The 24,529-nt window shown below is 45.1% G+C and overlaps 1 protein-coding gene across 9 annotated transcripts in view; it reads left to right on the top strand.

The window, feature by feature from the left end:
• The window catches only part of EDARADD (EDAR associated via death domain), a 1,293,069-nt gene that overhangs the window by 532,716 nt on the left and 735,824 nt on the right, over nt 1-24,529 (top strand). For all 9 annotated transcript variants that reach the window (XM_069234900.1, XM_069234903.1, XM_069234904.1 and 6 more), the window contains one exon: nt 10,289-10,347. In XM_069234900.1, coding sequence (XP_069091001.1) covers nt 10,289-10,347 — 59 coding nt within the window. The remainder of the gene's footprint in view (nt 1-10,288; nt 10,348-24,529) is intronic.

Here is a 24,529-nt window from a genome sequence, read left to right on the forward strand (position 1 = left end):
CTAGGAAGGCCTCCGGAGATGCATTGCCGGGGTCCTCAGCGCCATATAATCCCCGATAGAATTCCGCGAAGGCCTCAGCAATTTGGTCGCTCGTGCGCGCTTCCACTCCCAAAGGGGAGCGGACCATTTTTAGCATTGACACCGCGAGCTGCGGTCGCAACCGATGCGCCAATAGCCTACCGCATCTGTTGCTCCCTAAGTAATACTTATGCTTAAAGCGCACCACCGCATACTCTGCCCAGTCCCAATCCAACCGCGTCAACTGCTTCCTCACTTTCTCAAGCTCTCGCCAGGCTCTCAGAGCACCAGTATGCTTATGTGAACGCTCCAGTGCTCTCACTCTCTATTCTAAATCCTCCCGAAGCAATCTCCTTGCTTCATTATCCCTAGCTGACAGCGACATCACTTCACCCCTAAATACCGCCTTCAGTGCCTCCCACAGCGTCGCCATACAAGTGGCCCCATCATCGTTATGGCTAAGGTAATCTAATATTGCACTACGAATCGCATCCACTGTTGCAGCGTTCTGAAGCATTGAGTTCCTGAATCGTCACTCCGATACGCCCACGCGCCCCATATTCATGGCAACCTCAACAGTAACCGGAGCGTGATCAGACAGGGCTCGAGGCTCGATCGCTGACTCCCTAACCCATGGAAGAAGCTCCTGCGAGGCCAAAAAAAGATCAAGCCTAGCATATATCTTGGTCGCTGCCGAATAAAAGGAATAGTCCCTTAACATGGGATGCGCCCTCCTCCACACATCCTCCAGGCCACACTCAGTCAGCCATTGATGCCCCGATGCTGTCATTGACCCCGTCTGCCCATACCGATGGCCTGAGCGATCCAAATCCCCATCCATCACCAGATTAAAGTCGCCCCCCACCAGGATAGAGCCATCCGGGGATTGTAAGAGCGGGGTCAAAGCCTGTTTTAGGAAGACTTCCTGCTGAGAATTAGGCACATAGAAGCAATAGTGAAGGAAAACCCCCCCAGTCTCAATCTCATGGCTAAAAGCCTACCTTGCACCTCATGCAATTTTGTCACCACCTCCCCAGGGAATGAGCACGCCAACAATATTGCAACCCCTGCGTGCTTAGTTGATGCCGAAGACCAGAACTGTCTACCGAACCACTTAGAGCACATGCGTTAAATATCTTTTGGGACGAGATGTGTTTCCTGCAGTAGGCATATATGACTCTACGACCTCTCTAGGGCAGACAGGATCGCTAGCCTCTGCGTAGGATTGTCAAGCCCTCGGACATTCAAGCTTGTACATTTAATAATCATACCCTATAATGAAAGAAGCATTCAAAAGGGAAGGGACCCAACAGGAAGAGGACCCCTGGGCCAGAAGATGAACCATCTGAAACACCAAGGCCTGAGACTATCTCCACACAGAAGCCAGTGTCGCAGGGAAACACAGCAACATTCAAACAATGCGCACAACAGGTGCTCAGAACCAAAAAGACCTCGCACACCCAACTTCACGAGGAAGTGTGTCCACAGGGCCGCCGCCCCGACCCTCCTCAGCGGCCGACGAGCCGTCAACATCAAGGCCATCCGCAGTTCGGGTCTGTCCCGCCCCCCCCCTCCACTAGGCTGAAGTTCCAGCGGCTATGCTGTTCAGAATGGATTCCTGCTCCGACCTTAGCTCCGAGGCCGTAGAGCGCTGCAGTTTCCTTCTTTTCTCCTTCCGCCGCCAACGTGGGGGACCCCCCCCAGTCAAGGCCGCCCTCTCGCTCGCATCTTGGGAGTTCTCCTCCAAGCCCAAGATCCAAAATGCTTCCGAAACGGATCGCACCTGCCGTAGCTGTTCCTCCACCGGAAGACCAAGCGGAACGGGTGGCCCCAGGAATAAGACACATCATGCGCCCGCAGTGCTCCGTAATAGGTCTAAATTCTCTCCGCCTCTGCAGGGTCCGCACAGAGAGGTCATGGAATAATTGGAGCTCATGTCCTCTAAAGAGCACCTGCTGAAGTTTGCGAGCCCGCTGCAGGATCGTTTCTTTTAACACAAAATTGTGGAGACAGGCCAGGGTATCCGGGGAACGGTCTCCAGGGCCTCCAGCGCGGCCCACCCGGTGAACTCTGTCCAAAACTATCTCCTGGGTGTCCTCCGGGCCCAGCAGAGAGCGAAACAGGCCCACCACATACTCTCCAATGTCCTCCTTTTCCGCCCCCACCGGGGCCCCTCTGATGCAGATATTTTGGTTCCTTGAACAATTTTCCAAATCCTCGACCACTATCTGGAGGGAATCCTGCTGCTCTCGGAGACGAACGACCTCTTGCTGCAGGCCCGCCACCTCCTCACCCGGGGGAATTGCGCCATCTTCCAGCTGTGCTACACGATCTCCCAGGGAGGTAACCTCTCCCCGTAGCTCCTTCACCTCCTGGGATATGTCCCAGCGAAGTTCCTGGATGTCACTGCGGAGTGAATCAAACAGGGAGGTTAGAAAGCCCTTCGTGACTGGCGAGCCCTCATCCGACTCCATCTCCGTCCGACCCTCCAGTGGTCTCGTCGCCGGTGGATCCTCCACCATACCCCCCGATGCCACACGGGTCCCTGTCAACATCTCTCTCACTGAGCGTTCCCGCTTGGATTTGGACTCCGCCATGGATTGCGGGCCCGGACTCAGCTTGCCGGGACACCTCCCAAGTCTCTCAAAAAGCTCCGTCCGGAAACAAATCCCCAGGTGTCTTTGTGACAGATATTGCGTCTGGCCTGCGCACTGTGTAGCCTCCTCCCACGGGACTTCGCCTGTTGTGGCCTCTGCCGCCTCGCACAATGGCCCGCACTTACTTGTGGTCCATGCTGGTAGGAATGAAGACCTTGGGATCAAACAGAGGCCTCTCCTCTATGTGGCCGCACCTCCAGGTCCCTCCACGGTCCTGGAGAGGTCCAATGTGGGCGGGGGGCTCCCCTCCAGCCCCAACCAGGTCTTTCAAAGAGGCTCCTTCCACACAAAAACGGCAATTACTCTTGGGGTCTAAGCCCCCTCCATGCCCCTGCGACTCACGTGGCCCAGCAGGATTCCTCAGAGGCTCCGATGCCTCCAGACGCAACCCCAGGCCACCGCCGGAGAAAGGCACCACTTCGCGGCCGAGGGCACCGCCAATCCCGCTCCGCGGCCCCGAACACGCTTCAGGGCCGGCCGCTCCTCTTTTCAGGGGCAGAGTTGCGTGCTGCACAACCTCGATCGGGCTGTCCCCTGCCACCAGCAGCACCCGTCAACTCGGGGGGGACCTTGGGACGCCCCCTCGTCAGGCCAGCCAGCAGATTTCGGGGCCAGGGCGGCGGAGCGCAGGCAGGAATGTCCTAGCGCGCCGCCATCTTGGCCACGCCCCCACCCTCTACACTTTTTGCCCCAGTGCTGACCGTTATGACTCTGAAAGTTCACTGAAGCCTGCTAACCAGGCCCCAGTGCTCTCTCTCTAAATAAGATGATTATGAATTGGTATCCCTAATTGGCAAGGACTTTAATCCCTTGATGTGTCCCTAGTAAATGCTACAAGTAGTACCCAGGGCATGGGAGTTAAAAGGATTCACTAGGGCCTGAAGCACTATTTGTGCCATCCTGAGTGACCCAAGTAAACATAAGATAGCAGGCCTGCCATTGCAGACTGAAGGAACAGTGCAATCTGCTCCAGCACAACGTTGCCCTCACCGTGTGTTGCAAGGTCAAAGCACTGCTTTTAATATATGTCAGTCACCCCTAAGGTGGGCCTACTAAGCCCAGGAGGCAGGGTGCACATATTGAAGTGTAGACATATCAGTGCAAGTCTATATGTCCCTATAATAGACTTTTTCCATTTTAGGGCTACTCTAAGGGATCAGTGGCCATTAGGGTGACATGAGCATCTCAAGGTTGCCAACTCCATAATGGCCCTACTGAAGTATGTCATGTTTGGTATCAAACAACCAGTCTCATTAAGCCTGTCTTGAATCCATAGTCAGTGCAATTATAATAATATTAACTTTATTTCGACTAGAGCCATAAAAGCATGGTACACACAGTAAATTACAAAATAAATAATGTAATAAAAGAGACAGCATATTTAGCAACACGTAAAATCTTAGATAAGTGAATCACAGTTCATAAGATAGCTAATACAAAGTATGAAAATGGTTTAAAAAACATTGGGGATAGACTCAGGCAGTTAATTTTACAACTTTAAGTTCTTAGCACCAGTAATCATTATGTCATAATCTAAGCCCTCATCTATATACCATTGTGGTACTTTTACGCCTGCTGTTGGGATGGAATAAAAGTAACATAAACACTATTACAATCTCAATTTTCAGCCAGTTATCACGGTGCAAGAATTTGGATCTGCATGATTAGTCAGTGCAATTTTAATGTGACATGCACCCAGGTGGCTAGGTTAGAGATTTCCCACCTGGGTGCCTCAGCATTTCCTGTACCCCAGCCGACAGCCTGCAGCTGGTTCTGCCAAGACAGGTTTCTGAATCCCGGCAAGGAAGCGTGAACACTCCAGGAGTCCAAAACAAAAGCTTGCCTGGGCAAGAGGTGTCACCTCCCTCCCTGGCAGGATGGCTAGTGAAGGCACACATCAAGGGGGTGAGCTTCATAGGGCACATCACCTCTGATATGAAAGTAAGCTGTCCCCCAGAGGAAGCAAATGACTAGTTTGTCTGTGTAGCTGAGGATGGGTTCTGCCATCTTGTAAAGTTGCGAAATAAAAGTTTCTGGGTAGAAAAGGTGACACACACCTGTCGGGTGTGGTCGCCTCAGGGGCTGAATAGCCACTGGGGCTAGTAACCCAATGGCCACCTGTCCCCACACTCATAATGCCCCTAAATCTATTATTAATGGGACACCCCTGGCACCAGAACCTCAGATCTGAACCAACTTGCACCCAAGGACAAAGAAGTGACCCGAGCCTACAACTTCATGACCTGCACAAAGAAAAGGCATGAAATGCTGCATCTGTGGCAAATACCCTGGAACTGCATGGCTGACACTCATCCTGGACCAGAGACTGGTTCCACAGGCAAGGGGAACTTCTCTGAGTACCAAAGGCAGATCCAGAACTCCCTTGGACTAGAGGTACTAGTCCACTGCTGCCCGCAGGAACCAGCACGCTCCTGGAACCAAAGAATCACTGGCTATCTGGCCCTCCGGGGGATCTCCCAAAAGTAAACAATGTAATGCATCATGGGAAATCTAGTCCTGACCTCCAGCAAGTTTGGGGATCTACTGTTTTCCCTGGAATCCGGGATGGGGGTAGCCAGCCATGCTTTAACCACCTTTTCTCAACGCTTCACCTCGAGAGAACCCTGCCATACCTACAACCACCCACCTCAGTGACTCCTTTGTTGAGCTTTTTGATCCGTTTTATCTTCAGCACCGTTTAACTGGCAAATTCATCACCTGCAGGTCCTGCACTTAGCACCAAGGACAGCCAAGACCACTCTGCCCCTGGTTTGTATGAGCCAGGTAAGATTGTAATGTCTAGTGAACCTTGGTCTAGAGAGCCACACCAGCTTAACCTGCAGTGGATTCCCCTGATCTCGACCTGCAAGTGACCAGTTGTCACAAGTGTGTTTTTTATCAACAGCGGCTCCTGTTTTGAGCACCAAGGACAGCCAGGACAATTCTGCACCTTGCCCTACCAGCCAGGTAAAATTGTACTGACTGCTGAATCCTAGTCCTGGGACCAGCATCACCTGGTTTTCACTGGACTCGACCTGCGAGTGACTGATTGTCACTTGCAGTTTTCTCCATTGAGCGCAATGTTAAAGTTTGACAGTAGTAAACTGCACTCATTTATTTTTCCTTCTAAAATACATAACTCCAGTTATACATATCTGATTGTTTTTACTTTGGTGTCTAAATTAATATAAAAATTTGGTCTAGTTTTAAAAATTGGTGTTGGATTTCTTTTGAGTCATACTAATTACTTATTGTCCATGTAGGTACTCTGAAATCCTTAACACATTTTCCTTTAGTAAAGCCTGACTGTTTTGTGAACACTACCAGGACGGAACTAGGGATTTACTATTGTGAATCCAAGGGACTCAGTTTGCTGCACAGGGAAAGTATTGCATAGTGGGACCTAACCAGCCTCACTGCATAAAACTTCACTTTCCTACATTGGGTTTGGCCAATACCAGGGTGTAATGCCTGCACCCTTTCTTTTGCCTCCAATGCAAAATCCCATGGTCCTTCTACCCTCAATATGGGGCAGATTTTGGGCAACCTCTCCAATTGGGCCAAGCCCCCAGTCTGCCCCCAGAGGGCAGAAAGATTATATTGCCCCTTCTAGAGTGGTGCATGGCTGTATGACAGGGTAGGCCACTCCATCATTTTCTTGGTGCCAATTTAAAATTATTTGAGTAATGTATGTTATACCCACGGGGAGGCAGATTGGGGGTGAAAACCCGTATCCACCCCCCAGGGAGCAGAGAGTCTATTGGGTCCTGGGGTGGGGGAGCACAGGCTCATGCCCGGAGACCTGCTTGGCCAAGAAAAAAGATACAGCAGAAATGCAGGTCATGGTGTCTGATGAGCTTTCTGCCCCCCACCCCTGGGGAGAGCAAAAAGTATTTTGGGCTCCAGGTTGGGGAGAGAGCATGGACCAGTGCCCAGAGGATACTAAATTAATGCAGTCCCTGGTGTCTAGTGGGCTTTGTTTGGGAGTGAATAGCTGCATTCACCCCTGGGGGGGGCAGAAAGACTATAGGGCCCCAGGTTTGGGGGGCACCTCTAAGATGTTTTTTCTATCAAAACTGATTGCCATTATCAAAAAGTAAAGCCTCAGGCTGCTTCGAAGCTCTTCCCAAGCAGCCCAAGCTATATATAAAATAAAGGAATCTCTTTGGTAAAATGCACCAGAGGATACTTTATACCCCTCCCAAGGGACAGTCAATGGCCAATGGACAAACTGGGAAGGGAATGCTGGCATTGGCTATTGGCACTAAAGGGTAATTAAAGGGGTCAATACACAGAAGTAATTATTAGCACTGAGAATGTATATAAAACATTCTCATGCCATAATCCACTTAAGTTGTCATTGTAATGGGATAGGAAAATTCCAGCTATACCAATATGGCTCTTTTAGCCGGTGGCACTATTAAATAAGCCGTACAGAGTGGCGCTCAGGTAAGCTCTATGATTTATTCTGAGGTAAAGAAAGATTCTGCTGAGGATCCTTGTATCGCAGAGGAGGCCTTTAAAGTGACCATATGAGGCATGTGTATTGGAATGACATGAAGTCATATGGGTATTGAAAGGTGACATTTAAATAATGGAAGAAAGGCAAAGAAAATTGGAATAAGAAGAAGTATTATACCTCTGTCTATCTCCTCTGTCATATTATTACTGCCAGGGACATCTTAAGGATTTTGGGGGCCCTGGCCAAAAGTATTTTTAGGGCCGCTGTTTGGAACAGCTTTGCATTTATGATCCGGATTCAGGGATAATAATGTGTTTTCAGTACTGTAACACAGCATCAGCTCACTAAAATCACTGCACATAATCTCTGTGACACCCTACCATTTCTCATATGTGAGGTCCTGTTTTGCTCTGAGCAGCATCAGCATTGGCCACAGTTCTAGGAGCCTGTGCCTGCCCCAAGATGACAGAGGAGCGGCGCGACCCAAGGAGTTAAGTGAGTTTTTTCTTTTTTAATTTAATTTGTATCCCCCCCTCCATGCGCCGCCTCACCACTTCTGCGCCCCGCAAACCGCCACTGACACTCGCTCTCTAATTGTGGTGATATGAAGACTTTAAATGAATGGCAACTAAAGCAACAATGTTTTCTTGGAGGAAAGCAGGGATTTATTATTTGGGGATTTTACTTGATGTATCCAACCATCGAAAATGTAAAAAAGTTGCACAGTACTGTGGGACCGCTGGTGGGACAGTGTATGGTCCCATTCACTGAAGTGTTAACACTTTGTGGATGTCTGGTCATGTGGAGGCGCCCCCTCATAACACTTTGCAAGTATTGCTGTCAGAAAGGTGGAATCAGAAGGCCACAACCATTCTTTACAGTGGAATTTTGTGAACACACTAAAATTACTTTTCAGTTTTGCACGATAGATGGGGACACCTTCATTCACAAAACAATCCATGGAGGCACTTTCCTCTTTCTATGTGTGTTACAGAATGCAGCAGGCATAGAAAGAGGAAAAATCAAGATGAAATAAAGATTTTCTCCTCGTTACCCCTCCCTTGGGGAGGATACGGTTTTGGCACATTCCCAGGTTTACATAGCATTGTAAATCTGGGAATGCGTCAAAACTCATAGGGGTTGCGTGGGAAAACCCACTACAAAGACCTTGGAATGCCCCCCTGACGCAATGTAAGGCAACGCAGCAACTTGCGCTGCCTTGCCTTACTCCATATCTGTGAGGCCATGAAAAGCCATACAAAGTGGCGGGGCCTCTTATACATGGGTAATAACTCTGCGCCTCTGGAGCGTCAAAAAAAGTGATGCTCTAGCGGCACACGGGCCTTGTAATTATTGCCACCTGCGTCCTTCTCTAGAAGTGCGAAAACTAAACTAATCCAGTATAAAATCTTCCTAATACCATATCTGACACCACACAGGTTACATCGGATATACTCAGTAGTAAGAAATGTATGCCCTAGATGTAGAGACACAAAGGCTGACCTATTGCATGTTTTGGGTTTGGGCTGTGTTGAGGACTCATTGACGTAAGGAAATTGATTTGTTGTCCGAGATTACTGAGAGAAGTGATTTGCTGCAGTTAAAGCCATGTATACTGAGATCTTAAAATCGACCCAGTCTACGTTTATAGATTTGAGTGTGTTCCTCTTGATTCGCCGGATATTTATGGCCTGGAAAACTCCTTACGAACTCTTGTTGAAAGAACGGCAAACTGAGCTGCCTAAATTGACTACTGAGGAAGATAATTTCTTGGTGACTAATAAAAAATTATCTTAAAACCCATGAGGTGTGAATATGTGAGATATAGGGCCATATTTATACTTTTTGACGCAAAACTGCGCTATCGCAGTTTTGCGTCAAAAAAATTAGCGCGACTAACGCCATTCTGAAGCGCCATGCGGGCGCCGTATTTATTGAATGGCGTTAGCCGGCGCTAGCAGACCGGCGCTGCCTGGTGTGCGTGGAAAAAAAACACGTACACCAGGCAGCGCCGGCGTTGGGGAAAATGTCGTTAGGGCGTCTTAAAGTGGGGCAAGTCAGGTAGAGGCAAAAAAATCGCCTCCACCCGATTTGCGCCATTTTTAACGACGCCCAGACGCTATTTACTTATGTCCCCTGGGCATGGTCATTGGGCATTGTGGCATGTAGGGGGGCACAAATCAGGCCCCCCTATGCCAAAAAAATTAAAAAAAAAAAAAAAAAATTTTATACTTACCTGAACTTACCTGAATGTCCCTGGGATGGGTCCCTCCATCCTTGGGTGTCCTCCTGGGGTGGGCAAGGGTGGCAGGGGGGGTCCCTGGGGGCATGGGAGGGCAGCTGTGGGCTCATTTTGAGCCCACAGGTCCCTTAACGCCTGCCCTGACCCAGGCGTTAAAAAGAGGCGCAAATGCGGGGTTTTTTGCCCCGCCCACTCCGTGATTTTTGCCCGGGAGTATAAATACGACGCATTTGCGTCGCAGTCATTTTTCTAGACGGGAACGCCTACCTTGCATCTCATTAACACAAGGAAGGCGTTCACGCAAAAAAATGACGCTCATTCCTCATACTTTGGCGCTAGACGCGTCTAACGCCAAAGTATAAATATGGCGTTAGTTTTGCGCCGAATTTGCGTCGAAAAAAACGACGCAAATTTGGCGCAAACGGAGTATAAATATGCCCCATAATGTCGCTGGGACTACAGCGTGAGAATGATGAGTTTCCGCCTTACTTATGTATAATAATAATAAAAATATGATTAAATAGGTCATCGCACTGTAATGCCTCATGTTCATATCACCTTAACTCTCGACTGATTTGTTCTCCCACTCCCCCGGGGAAATGCATGTATCAAGCCACTGCTAAGTGAGTTTCTTATTATTCAACGTTTAGCAGCGCTAGTTGTTTAGTGAAGAATTATCGGTGGGTTGTAAAGTGGCTAAAATGGAAGTAAGGGCGACACGTACCAACTATGTTGTAGTTTAAGACTGTGTTGTATTTACTGTGTTGAACGTAATTGGGCGTTAAGGCCAGAGTTTTATGATTATTACAGTCCTTATGTTTCAGAAATGCGCTTTGTTGGTTGTTATTTGTAAAAACGAATACACCAAATAAAGAACTGCAAAAAAGTGAATGCGTTTCCCTTTGGCAGATTTTGCTGAGAATGAACCTGTTGAAGACACAGACCCAAGCAGCTTATCTTCACAAATGGTATGTAAAACGTTTTTTTCTTTAAGTTATACATGTTCAATTTACCTTAGCCATTAATCATGGTAACTATGGTTTTTATATTAAAGTGTTATTGCTTCCATTAATGAAAATGTACAGTACAAGCCTGTTTATTTTAGTCGAAAGGGGCATGTGCTTTATCAAAACGTTTATCTCGGATTTAAATGTTTTTATAAGCTTATAGAGAAGGAGAACTTACAGTGCAACTTTCATTTTGCTAAGGGCAAATTATCACACTAAGAATACAAACATTTAAGTGAGAAAATCTGTTCAAAACCCATACATTCCTGCTGCCCAAAATCATTCAGTATTTTGTTATATCTGGACTGCCCGGTTGGACTAGTTTTTTCAAACATTATTTTTACCGATTATTGTATGTATCATTCTCTTGTTATACAGATAGATTGATCACACAAACATCTGTATGGTACACAGTCAGCTATAACTATGATCTGTATGTATGTGTGTATATATATATATGTATATTGCTATATATATTAATATATATATATAGTAATATTGTAATAGTATTTATATAGCGCATACTACTCCTGATGAGGCATAAAAGTAATGGAGGGATAGAGGAGGGAAGAATCCAGAAGTGTTAATTGGGAGTTTATAGTAATACGATGAGGGTTGGGATGAGTAAAGGAGAGATGGAGGAGGGAAGAGTCTATGGAAAGGGTTAGGGAGATCATAGTAGCAGGGGGGGGTTTGGATGAGTCAAAGGTGAGATAACTGTGGGAGAATTTAGTAGGGTTGTTTGGGAGATCATGGTAGTAAACTGAGGTTTGGGTGAGCTAGATGTGGAAGAGGAGGGAAGAGCTTTGACAGGGTTAGTTTGGAGATGAAAGTAGTAGAATGGGTTTAGGATGAGTCAGAGTGGGGATGGAGGATAGACTGATAGAGACATGACACATGGCGATGGGTAGACAAAGAAAAGCTTACAAGAGAGTACATTTATATTATTTTTATTTATTTATAATTTTATTTATATACACTTGTTTAATCGTTTTTATATATGTCTGTATGCCTTTTTACCTAGTAGTGGTTGCCATTAGGTAGGTATAGCAAGGACCTAGTTTCTGTAGAAAAAGCGTTTTTTTTACTTTCCTATATCTTTGGCGTCGGCTGACGAATCTTCATGAAATGTTTCAAAACAATATGATGCTCGCTTTAGGAGTTTGTCTTGAAAGTTTCGGGGTGATCTGTCAAACAGGGGCTGAGAAAAAGGGGAGGTCCCAAGACATGCTTACTCCATGTTAATTCCCGTAGAGATTTTGAACAGGAATAGCACCCGAACCATTAGATGAAATTATACCAAATCTGGCAGAAAGGTAGCTCTTGTCCAGAAAGCACCCTATTTGCTATTTGGTGTAAATCTGTTCAGAAGTTTTCGAGATAACAAAGAAAATTAACATTTTATACATAGGGACGCGAAGGTCCGCAAACCCTTCCGATCTCGTGCTGAGATCAGAGTGGCTGCCAACTCTTTAACAAGGAAGTGTTGGCAGCCATCGTGGGATACGGCTTCCACTGAGTCCCAGAAAAAAAGGTAAAAAATAAGAAAATGGGCTGTAGTAGGGACACCCAGACCCCTTAGCTCTGGTGCCCCTCGGGCAAAAAAGCTTTTTTTAAAAAAAACAATTGCTGCCAATTCGAGACGAGGATGCAAATATGCAGCACAAAAAAAACAAGCGCTGGCTCCTGTGCTTGTCTAAATGAAGCCCTCAGGTGGGCCAGGTCCCAGAGGCATGTTAAAATAAAGAAGTGAGGCGCACGGGACCCCCCCTACTGGGCCTTATTGAAGCCTGGGGGACCACCACCTCCCCGGGGCTTTATGTTCCCTTGAATGCAGGGGGATCGTACAGCCCCCCCTGCACCCCGGGGACCATCTCCTCCCCAAGCAAAATTATTTAATTGAAATAGGGGAGTCCTGCTGACCGCCACCACCGCCACCATCCCCGGAGCAAACATTTAATTTCTTATAGGGGACTGCACTGCTCCCCCGCAGCCCCAGGGATTGTCACATCCCAGGGCCAACTTTCAAAAACATAAGGTGGGTCTGCACGACCCTCTTGCAGCGCTTAGGACCTTCACCTCTCCGAGGCTATTAATGGAAATGGAGGGGGAGCTGTGCACTTCCCCGCAGCCCCAGTGACCTCCACCTCCCTGGGGATGAATTAGAGAAGATAGGGGGTCTCCTGCAAATTCTAATGTTAGACCGGGCACCTCAAGGAGCCAATAATGGCCCTTGGAACTACCACCCTCTAGGGCCGGCTCCTGCTGTGTCCCAGGGTGCCCACCCCCGGGACATAGTTGTTTGGTCTGACTTGGCGGGAGCTTTGACAGCTCCTGTCAAGTGAGAGCAAACACCCCGCTGACAGCAAGTGAGAGCTGTCAAACAGCTCTCACTTGCTGCGAGCGGAGGTTTCCTCTGTTTCCCTGCTTGCAGAGATGCAGGCAGTGAAGCAGAGGAAACTTTTGCTTTCACAGAGAGGGAGATGCATCTTTAGCAATGCCATCTCCTCTAGGAGGTGGGAAGCCAGCTGGGACTGCTGGAGCTTACAGGCTCCCCCTCCAATCCCATTGCACACTGGGTGCACTATGGGGCACCCAGAAGAGATGGCCGGACCCCGACAGATGGGGTCCCTTAGGCTAAAATCAGCTCAGGGAGGGGGCTGTGTAGTGTGTAGCCCCTGAGCCCCCAAAAAGATATGTTAAGGCTAGGCCCTGGGCGATGGAGTCCCCGGGGCTGAGATCAGCTGGGGGAGCAGCGTGGCCTCGTTCCCACCAAAATGTTAAGGCCAGGCCCGGGGGATGAGGTCCCTGGGCTGCTCAGTTCCTACCCCCCAAAAAAATGTTAAGACTGGGTCCTGGGGAATGGGGTCCCCAGGGCCGAGATTGGAGAAGTAGCTGTAACTCGCAGCCTAAGGTACCTATAACTCGCGCCCTCGCCATGCACTGCTAATTCCCCCAGATATTACAGCGCTCATGACAACTTTTATAATGGCAACAAAATATAAATGAAACATTAGAAGTGAAATTATTGAATACAAAACTGTGCATGGTGGTGGAGCAAGTTATAGTTATTAGGGCACGAGTTATAGTTACTTGAAATAACTGTAACTTTAACCACTGAATTTCTTTGGTTTGTGTGAGTAAATTCAGAATCTAACTATAGCATCCCTGTAACCTTTTTTTCAAAGTGAATATATATTTATATGTAATCCAAAAGTACACAGCACTGAAGTTCCTGGAGTGCTGCATACTTTTGGATTACATTGGAAATTGGGGTATAATTCGGAGCTGGAGAGCATGCTGCTTCATTTGAATGCATTATAAGTATAAATATATATATATATACTTATATATATATATATATATATATATATATATATATATATATATATATATATATATATATATATATATGTGTATATATATATATATATATATATATATATACTACATATATATTACTCTGTGGGGTATCTATAAGTAAGTTAGCTATAAGTATGTCAGCGTTTTCATAGCTACTTTCTAACTAGTTTGTGCATGTAAAATTTCAGTGTGATCCATCAATCGGGTGCCAAGAAAAAAAGGGGGTCCCAAAATGCAAAATCTCTATGCATTTTCCATAGCACAGACATTTTAGGCAGGGCTACAGCAAAGCTGTTGAACAAAACTACACCAAATTTGGCAGCAAGGTAGATCGTGGTCGGCAGATTGTGCTTTTTGTGTTAATCTGTTCAGTAGCTTTTGAGAAATTAAGGTTGAAAAATATTTGTATATCTGGACAATTTTAAAAGATTGAGAGTTCCGAATGGCCCATGGATCTTTTTTTCCCCAGGCCATCTCGCTCCTGTGGGAGCGAGCGCTCTGATTGGCTGCCGGCAACATGAGAAAAATATTGCTGTCCACTGTTACAGAACTCTGAGGCTTAGTCCCTGTCCTGAAGTAAAAAAATATATATATAAATAAGAGGGCAGTGTAGGGATCCCCCCACCTACACCACAATGGAAGACCCACAGGGATACCCGTGGGGCCAAAATACGAAAAAAATCAGTAGTTTGTGCCACCACTAAAAACCAAAAATGGTGTTCAGGGCTTTAATCCTTAATTAAAGGCACTGGTGGGTCCACCCTGGGACTGCTTTGCTTATTTAAAGGAAGGAGCACACTATCCCCTTACCTGAGCCATTATGGGCCCTGGGGAGCCCACGCCTGGGGCCACATTCATTAAGAGGAGAGGGCTAGTGACCCCCCCTACCAATCTATAAAAGATCCCGGGGATCCTACCCCCGGGGATCAAATATGCATAAAAAAGAGGGGGACCATGCAGCCCCCTTCCCTGAGCCTCCAGTGGTCCCTCTGATCTGATCCCCTGGTGCCAATTTTATTAATAAAGGAGAGAACCCCCCCCCTCCCTGAGCCTTTATTGGCCCAGTGGCGTCCACCCTGCGGCTCAAGTGTTCCAAGAAGGGGCTGTGCAGCCCCTTTCTCCAAGCATTTTAGAGGCCCTGGTGACCCCAACCCCCAGGGCCACTATTTACATTTTAATTTGGGGCATGTGGCCCTCCTCTATGAGCCTTCTTTGGACCCAGGGACCCCACTACTAGGCCGGTTCGCTAGTTGTGTCCCAGGAGGCTCACTCTCAGAACACAGCAGTTTCCCTGCCCGCATTGGTGCATGCAGGAAATTTTGTGTTTGCTCCTGCCTGGTTGGAGCTTTTTTGAACCTCCCACCATGCTGGAGCAAACAGAAACTATACTCCCAGTGGGTGGGAGCTTTGAGAATGCTCCTGCCAGGTGGGAGCAGACTTTTTATCTGTTTCCCTGCCCACACTGTTGCGGGCAGGGAAACAGATCAGAAGATGGCTCCCACCAGGAGGGAGCAGCACAAGTAGCTGCTTCCTGTGGGCCGGAGCAAAGCTGGCTCCCACTGCACATGGGGAGCTGGCAGTGGTCGCAGGGGATCTGGGGCTCTCCCGCATTCCCTAACGGATATATAGTGGGTACCTTGGATGGGCACTAGGGCACCCACCTATACTAAATACAGTCCTGGGAATGTGGCACCCAAGGCCAAAAAAGGTTCAAGGGGGCATTGAGCAGCCTCATCTCCTTTAAAAAAACAGAACCCTAGTGGGTGGGGTCCCCAGGGCCTTTTCAAGCCTCAGGGAGGGGGCAGTGTGGCCTCTTTCCTTAATTATTCAAAGAGTCGGTCCCTGGGGTTAAAATGGGCTCAGGGAGGGTGGAGCACGTGGCCTCTCCTATCCTTTAAAAATAAAAAAGTCCTGAGTTATGTGGTCTACAGGACCAAATAAGACTTGGGGACAGGAATCACTTGGCACACGCCCCCTTGAAAATACATAGAGGTCAGGCAGACGGGGTACCAGGGCCTAATCAGGCTTTGTAAGGGGGCACGTGCCTCCCATCCCCTTTAAAAATTATATGGCCTTGGGGGATGGGGTCCACAGATCGTTGTAAAGGCTCAGGAGGGGGGCCATGCAGCCCCCCCTCCCCTTAACAAATACAGCCCTCGGGGATTGGTTCCCCAGAGCCTTTTAAAGTCTCAGTGAGGAGGGCTGTGTGGGCCCATTTAGCTTTCAAAACAGAAAGCGGCCGGGGTGGGGGGCACTTGGTCCATCTCCTCTTTAAAAAACACAAAGCCCTGGGAAATGGGGTCTAAAGGGCCTAATGAGATTAATGAGGCTCTGGGAGTGCGGCCATGTCCCTCCTCTTTAAAAGCATAAGGCACTGTGAGGGGGTTTTCCGTGGCCAGGTTATGTGGCCAACCCCTGCTGCAAATGGTGTACTAAAATATTACTTTACATTTAAAAAAACTTAGAAATTCTGTGAAAAAAGGTTAAAGTACCATTATAGTCAGATGTGACAAAAATATCTGTTTTTGTGTAAAAGAATCTTAGACTGACTGAGACAAAGATGAATGTTTCATATTGCAAGATCTGTTTCAAGGACAGACAATGAAAGACAGACTTTCACATCCAAACACCTGTAACATCAATACTTCCCATTACATCACTGGGCACATTTTCCCCAGATGCTCTGGGAATGACCTGGTCGTGCTCACCCTTTGAGACATTAGTTAGTAACTTTGAAGGCTCGAGAGGTCTGCTATCTAAGACATATTGTGCCATTTAACAGTCCTGTCTCCTCCCTCACCAACCTTCTGAGGTGAAATGGGCATTAGACAGCGAGCCTGGCATTACACAGAAACAGAGGGAACTTCTGTAGTGTGACATCCCCAAAAGACACAGAAGTATATTGCAGTGGATAACAGCTTACAAACTCATGTTCCAATTGCACTATACCCCTGTCAGATTACGTGCTATGTTCCCCACTGTCTCTGCTACTTGGAGATATGGGGCACAATAGGGAGCGTTTTAGCACATCTGGTGGTCATGCCCTCGCCTCACTTTCTTCTGGAAGGAGGTCCTGGGACACATCACAAACACTTTGGGGTTCCCGATTCCTGATGCTATTGCACTATCATCCTAGGTATTCAGCCAACTATACTTGAAGCATTGACTCATGTGAACTGGTATCTAGTCTGACATTCTGACAGGGCTTCAGTTAAACAACTTCTAGCCCTTTCCTGGAAGGCTCCCACTGCTCCCCCACTGGTATTCTGGTTCACAAGGTTATGGTATACTTTAGCTCTGAAACATTTATCACTCAAACTCTCTCTCATAGACAAGACATTTATGCAATTATGACAACTTCTGCTCGATTATATTTCTCATAGAACACCTCTGCTCCTGTGCCCCTTTTGTGTCCTTTCCTCCCCATTTCTCCCTGCGTTGCTTCTTACCTTACACTTGCAGTGGTACTGCCACTTTCCTTTGTTCTGTGCGGGGAAGATTTGTTTCATGGGGTTGTTGCTTGATTTTCCTTTTTTTTTTTTGTCACCAATGGTCCTATTGGCCCATTATCCTTACTTTCAGAGGAAGCTGGATGGGCTCCACCACTAACCTGCCTTCACTTCACTACTTTTTTGGAGCTCTCTTCCTAGAGGGTTGGTCAGGAATCACACAATGCAGATTCACCTCTTGATCTCTGACTTGCCTGCCAGAAAATCAAGGTATACCCTGCACACACCAATTGAATTCACCATGATGTGCTTGCAGGACTGTAGTTAATGCAACATATTGCTTTTGCTTTAATGCAGATCAATGGTTCTTCCACATCCTAATTGTTAGTTCCCTTTATGTGCACCATGGTTATTAATTTATTGCGCAAGTAAGGCAATTCCACGAACTATTGTCATTTTGTGATCTGCTCTTTGTTTCGCATGTACTCTGGTAAAATTCAGTAAACAGATTTTGGGCAAACAACCTAGCCATTTACTGAAATAAACTAATGGTTAAAGTAAAGTTATAGTTAGGTGAATATGTTCATGACAACATTAACATTTTGAACTATAAAAAACACAGAAATTCACCAGTTATAGGAAGCAGAGTAATTTTAACTTGCACCCCTGCCATACACTGCTTATGACCTCATATATTACATCACTAATGAGATTTTTATGACATCACTCATGACATCTCAAATGACATCAGTAGGTTGATCCAAACATATATAAAGAAAGAAAATAAAGTGCAATGTGTGACAGTGTATCCTTTTTCTGACAGGATTTACAATGTTTATTTTCACACTATGGGGGGAGTCATCAGTAGATTCTTGCATCAAGGCTGAGCCAGCAAGTGTGAGCTTGTCAGGCGTGCTGGGCAGTGTATTTAGAGTAGCATTGTAATTCTGAAAACATTTTTTTGCTAGCACTGACAAAATGATCCTTTGTCTAACTTTTTAATTTGTGTAGGGAAGCAAAATATCCTGCAACTGAATTCATCATTATGCACTAGGAGAAATAATTCACAGTTAGACCTCTTTTCTGTGAAATACAAACTTTGAAACCACAGATAAATGTTCAATATAAATGTTTAACTACAATATGATATATACAGCCACAAATTTGAGTACAAAAAATAATTAAAATAAAATGAAGCAGTTTTTGAGAAAAGTGGCGGCTACGAAAAGAGCCTCTGTGTTTATTGTGTGAGGATTACAACTACACATAAAACAGGAAGTAGTCTTTGAAGTTGTTAAAGAACACCCTGCTGCCTTTTTCTGTGAAGTGAACTCCATCACGTATACAAATATATACCCTCTATGTCATAGGATAAATTGTTGTTGTAGATGGAGCCCATGTTTCCTGGCTTTGTTTATCTGTGGACAGAATTTGTTTGACCACTTCCATTTCTGCTTTGCCATATGTTAGGGAACACCAAGCCAGCATGAGGGAAAAGTACTATTAATCGAGAAAAGGTAACCTTCATTAGCATGTCCAGTCCTACCCTAGTAATTGTACCCAGGTCATTGCCAGCACAGTGCACAATGATGAGGTTTGGATGTGGACAATCTGCAATGCTTTCAACCAAAGGCAACAACTGATGCCACCTTCTGGCCAACTCAAGTAATGTCCACATTAGGCAAATACAAGTCCTTGTTTATGCCACTCTTAGTAGCACCCTCTGAGGCTTAAACCACAAAGCTATGACCCACAATCCAGACTCTGAGCATTTTGGAGAGAAGCTGACGTAGCACACAGGAGAGGGCTGCAGCTGAAGTTTACAGATTACAAATAAAAGGCAGCTAAAATGGAGAATAGCATGTAAAATTATAAAGTTCAAATGATTAGATGGCGTAAATATGGTAGTGTTTAAAAGTAGGTAGTAATAGTAAGAGAAAAGCAAGTACATATGTGATTGCTTTGGAGAAATAACAGAAAAGTAAAGGTGTTTGGGATATAGTTATAGTTTCAAACACTAAGGGGCATATTTATACTTCATTTGCGCTGAATTTGTGTTATTTGTTTTACACAAATTCGGCACAAAACTAACTGCATATTTATGTTTTGATGTTAGACATGTCTAACGTCAAAATATTGGAATTTGCATCATTTTCTAGCTGCGTGAACCTACCTGCCGTCAATGAGATGCAAGGTAGGTGTTCCCATCTAAAGAATGGTGCTAACCCCACAGCCCCATATTTATCCCCCTGTGCTAAAATGACGAATGGGTAGGAGGAGGGGCTAAATAATGGTGCAAAGCTTGCTTTGCACCATTATTTAATGCCTGGGTCAGACCAGGCGTTAGGGGACCTGTGGACCCATTTCTATGGTTAAACACCATGTAATGGGTCCACATGTGCCCTCCTCAAGCCCCAGGAACATCCCCACCCACACCAGATGGACACCGGAGGATGGGGGACCTCATCCCAGGTAAGTATAGGTAAGTTTTTTTTGTGTTTTTTTTTTTAATTAAAGTGCCATCGGGGGCCCAACTTTTGGTCCCCTGCATGGCACAGGGTGCAATGGCCATGCCCAGGGAACACTGGTCCTCTGTGCTGTCCATTGGGGTGGTGAGAATGACTCCTGTCTTTTTTAAGACAGGAGTCATGTGGTATGAATGGTTTTGCGTCAGAAAATGATGCTAGGCTGGTTAGAGGCATTTTTTTGCCTCTAACCAGCCTGATGTTTTTTTTTGGTGCAAAACCCCCTTCTTCCAAATCGCGTAATTTTTTTTACACTAGTCCACCCTTTGCACCAGCTTGCCCCATTCCATACATATGGTGCCCGGCTGGCGCTCAGGAATGGCGCAGGCCGATGATAAACATTTTAATGCAAAACTGCTTTAGTGCAGTTTTGCATCAAAAAGTATAAATATACCCCTAAGTACACCTGATACAATTGGTTTAGAAGTTAGCATGCAGCTCTCTGAAATTGTGGGGAACTTGTGACCTACTGGTACCAGAAAATGTTTCAAACTTAGTCACCATGGTACCAAAGCTACAGGAGCATAGGGGAAGGGAACTAAAACAACTAGACTGCTTGTGACACAAGGTTGTTTATATAGGTAATTATAAAATGTTTAAGTACTAATTTATTTATGTATAGCGAAATAAGTATAAATCACAATGATTTGAAATACATTATAAAAAATGGCTTTCAGTCTCCTGTGTGGATTCACAACTCTACTACAATTTTACATGGGAGCTGCGCGGAGAGCAGCAGCGGAATTGTGAATCTGCCCAACACCCCCTATAAAATAGGGCTTCGTTAGAATGGTTTTAGAAAGGGCTAATAATATTGACCATTCCAAACTAGTGTGACAAAGGCCAAATATGAAACAAAGCTTATGATTTGTTTTCTGCTGAGTAACCTTGAAAGCAAAGTTGAAAAGGTTGCCATTAATGGTTGCCTTGTATGAGAGTGGTGTACCGTTCTTCTGCTTGTTTTTTTGCATTTTCAGCCAGAAGCTATTTAAACTGATAAACTGACATACAACAACACAGAGCAACAAACAGGTATGTGATTTAGGATTTACTTTAAAGAAAAAATGCTTTTGAAAAAAGTTGTGAGTGCAATAAGTAGTCTTGCATGTACAAAATGGTGAAAAGCTAGAAAAAAGGGTGAGCATATCATGATAGTAAGGTTAGTAAAGTTACTAGCAAAGGAAGAAGATACATTTGTAAAGATTATTATGGAAGTAGATGTAGAAAACCTAGAAGTAAATGAGTACTAAATAGTTACTATTAAATAAAAAACTCAAATAGTTATTTAAAGATTGTTTTACGTTTTGGAGAAGTAACTTTGAGAAGTAAAGTACTATGCCAGAGAGTAAATAACATACTGCATTTTATTAGTGTTTATTACAATCATATGCCAAAACTAATTAACGAATAGATTAGCTATATATTTATTTATATTTACATGCCTCTTAAGACACCAATCGTTTTACTAAAACAGGTAGTCAATCACTGACATAGTTAAATACAACTCCACTGACAGAGAAAGAGGAAATTAAGAACTCATTTAAGAATCTACCTAGATACTAATAGATCTACTCACTTATTCATAAAGGATGGGTTGTGCTTAAATGTGCTTTTTTAAGTTTCATTGATTTACACTTGCACTTACAGAGCTATACAATATTTCTCACCCATACTGCACATCACAGACCTATTTACAAAACTTACAGCCACTCACTGATCCAGTCAGATGTGGCAAAAGCACTTACACATTCACTCACATCAGTTACATACCCTATACTCAATAATACAGTCAGTAATCAATTCTTACAGCCTCTTACACATTTAGAGAACCATAGAGTTAATAAAAGTGGCAGTCATAAACCATCATACTTACTTTGACCTCTAGTGGCACACTCATAAAGGGACTGATACACTCACTCAGATATTTACACCAGTACTGACACAACCTACTCACCATTCCAGACATGTAGCCTTTTAAACATATTGTTAGCCTACTTCTGCAAATCCTGTGTATGCAATTTTACTGGCAGGTGGATTTGGCATTCAAAACATCTTTACCAAGCCTTAAACTCCCCTTTTGCTACATATAAGTCACCCCCAAAGTAAGATGTACATATGCTGTAGGCGACAGTGTTTTTGTGGTTAAAAGGTAAGACATGCTTTTAAGTTTCACTGAGTTACATGTGCAATTACACAGCCATATGTGCAGGTACATCCAGTCTTCCACCCATATTGCATTTCACAGACCTATTTACATCAACATAGAGCCACTCACACACCCAATCAGACAGCAACAGAGGCCCTTATACATTCACTCACACTCTCACACAGCAGTTATATATCCAGCAATATCAGAGCCAGTTCCACACACACTTACATATCCCTATACTCACTAGTCCAATCAGTGAGCAATTCATACAGCCACTTACATACACATTTGGAGAATCATGGAGTTAATAAAGGTGCCAGTCATATACCATCATATTTACTTTTACCTGTGGTGGCACACCCATAATGTGACCAATACTCTCACTCAGATATGTACTCCAGTACTGACACAACCTATTCATCCGTCCAGACAAGTAGCCTTTTAAACATGTCTTGGGTCTACCACTGCAGTCTGTGTGTTCAGTTTTACTGACAGGTTGACAGCATTTAAAACACATTTGCAAGCCTTGAACTCTCCTTCTGCTACATATGTCACCTCTAAGGTAGGTTGTAGGTAGGCCGTTGGTCTGGGTGCATTGTGCTTAGAAGGTAAGACGTGCTTTTAAGTTTCACTGAGTTACACATGCACTTATAGAGCCATATGCCCAGTTATCCATCCAGTCTTCCATCCATACTGCAACTCACAGACCTATTTGCAAAAATATAGAGCCAATCACACACCCTGACAGACAGCTACATACTCACACTCTCACACAGCAGTTTTCTATCTAGAAGCATCAGAGAAAGTTGTGCACACTGTTACATACCTCTATACTCACTAATACAATCAGTGAGCAATCCACAGAGTCACTTACACATTTAGGGAACCATAGAGTTAATAAAAGTGCCAGTCACAAACTGACATACATACTTCAACATCTGATGGCGCACCCATAGAGGGACTGATACAGTCATTCAGATATGTACTCAAGTACTGACACTACCTAGCCACCCATCCAGACAAGAAGTCTTTTAAACATGTCTCAGGCCTATTACTGCAGATCATGTGTATGCCGTTTTACTACCAGGTCAACTTGGAATTTAAAACCCCTTTGTGAAGCTTTACACTCTCCTTTTGCTACATATAGGTCACCTTTAACGCAGGCTGTAGGTAGGTCGTACCGCAGGGTACATTGTGCTTAAAAGATAAGACATATGGTTTTAAGATTCACTGAGTTATACATGCACTTACAGAGTTATATCCCCACTTATACGTCCAGTCTCTCACCCATACTGCAACTCACAGACCTATTTACAAAGACATAGAGCCACTCACACACCCAGTCATACAGTGACAGAGGCCCTTATACATTTACTCACACAACCACACAGCAGTTAGGTGTGCAGCAGTATCACTGCCAGTTGCACACCCAGTTTTATACCATATTTACTCACTGATAAAGAACAATTGATACAGCCACGTACATACACATTTAGAGAACCATAGAGTAAATAAAAGTGCCAGTCATATACTAGCATACATACTTCAACATCTGATGCCACACCCATACAGGAACTGATACAGTAATTTAGATATGTAGTCAAGTACTGACACTACCTGGTCTCCCTTCCAGACAAGTAGTCTTTTTAACTTATCTCAAGTCGACTACTTCAGACCCTGTGTGTGCAGTTTCACTGCCAGGACGACATGGTATTTAAAACCCCTTTATTGAGTCTTAACCTCTCCTCAAGCTACATATAAGTCAAATTTAAGGTAGGCTGTAGGTAGGCCATAGGGCAGGGTCTTTATTCTTAAAACGTAAAACATGTGCTTTTAAGTTTCACTGAGTTACACATGCACTTACACAGCCATACATGCAGTTATATATCCAGTGTCCCTCCCAAGATGCAATTCATAGACCTACTTATAAAAACATAGAGCCACTAACACACCCAGTCAGACAGCAACAGAGGCACTTCTATATTCACTGATACACCCATACAGCAGTTATGTAGTCAGCCTTGTTAAAGCTAGTTGCATACAGTTACATACCCCTATGCTCACTAACACAGTCAGTGACCAAGTAATACAGCTTCTTACATACATAGTTAGAAACCCATAAAGTTAGTAAAAGAGCCAGTCAAATGCCATCTTGTGTATTTCAACCTCTAGAGGAACTGATAAATTAATTCAGACATTCACTCAAGTACTGACACAGTCCACTCACCCATCTAGAGTAGTACCACATTGAGACACACATTGATGCATACACTGACACTCTGAGGTGTACACTCATAAATAAACTGAAAATACCCAGGCAGATACAGATGCATACACTGGCACACCCAGTCATACACCCAAACATAAACTGACACACTGAGGCAGACATTCATGCATACGCTAACACACCCAGACACACTGTAATCCATACAATAACACAGCCAGCCATGCCCATGCATACAGTGAAACACGCAAGCAAACACTGATGCACACACTGTTGGCACACACAGGCAGACATTGATGCATATACTGACATATCCAACCACTCACTGATAGATAGACTGACACACCTAGATACAATCTCATACATACATTTACAAATCCAGACATATGCTGATGCATACACTGATACACACAGGCACAATCTTATGCATGCA

The sequence above is a fragment of the Pleurodeles waltl genome, chromosome 5 (assembly GCF_031143425.1).
Source record: "Pleurodeles waltl isolate 20211129_DDA chromosome 5, aPleWal1.hap1.20221129, whole genome shotgun sequence".
Classification (NCBI taxonomy): Eukaryota; Metazoa; Chordata; class Amphibia; order Caudata; family Salamandridae; genus Pleurodeles; species Pleurodeles waltl.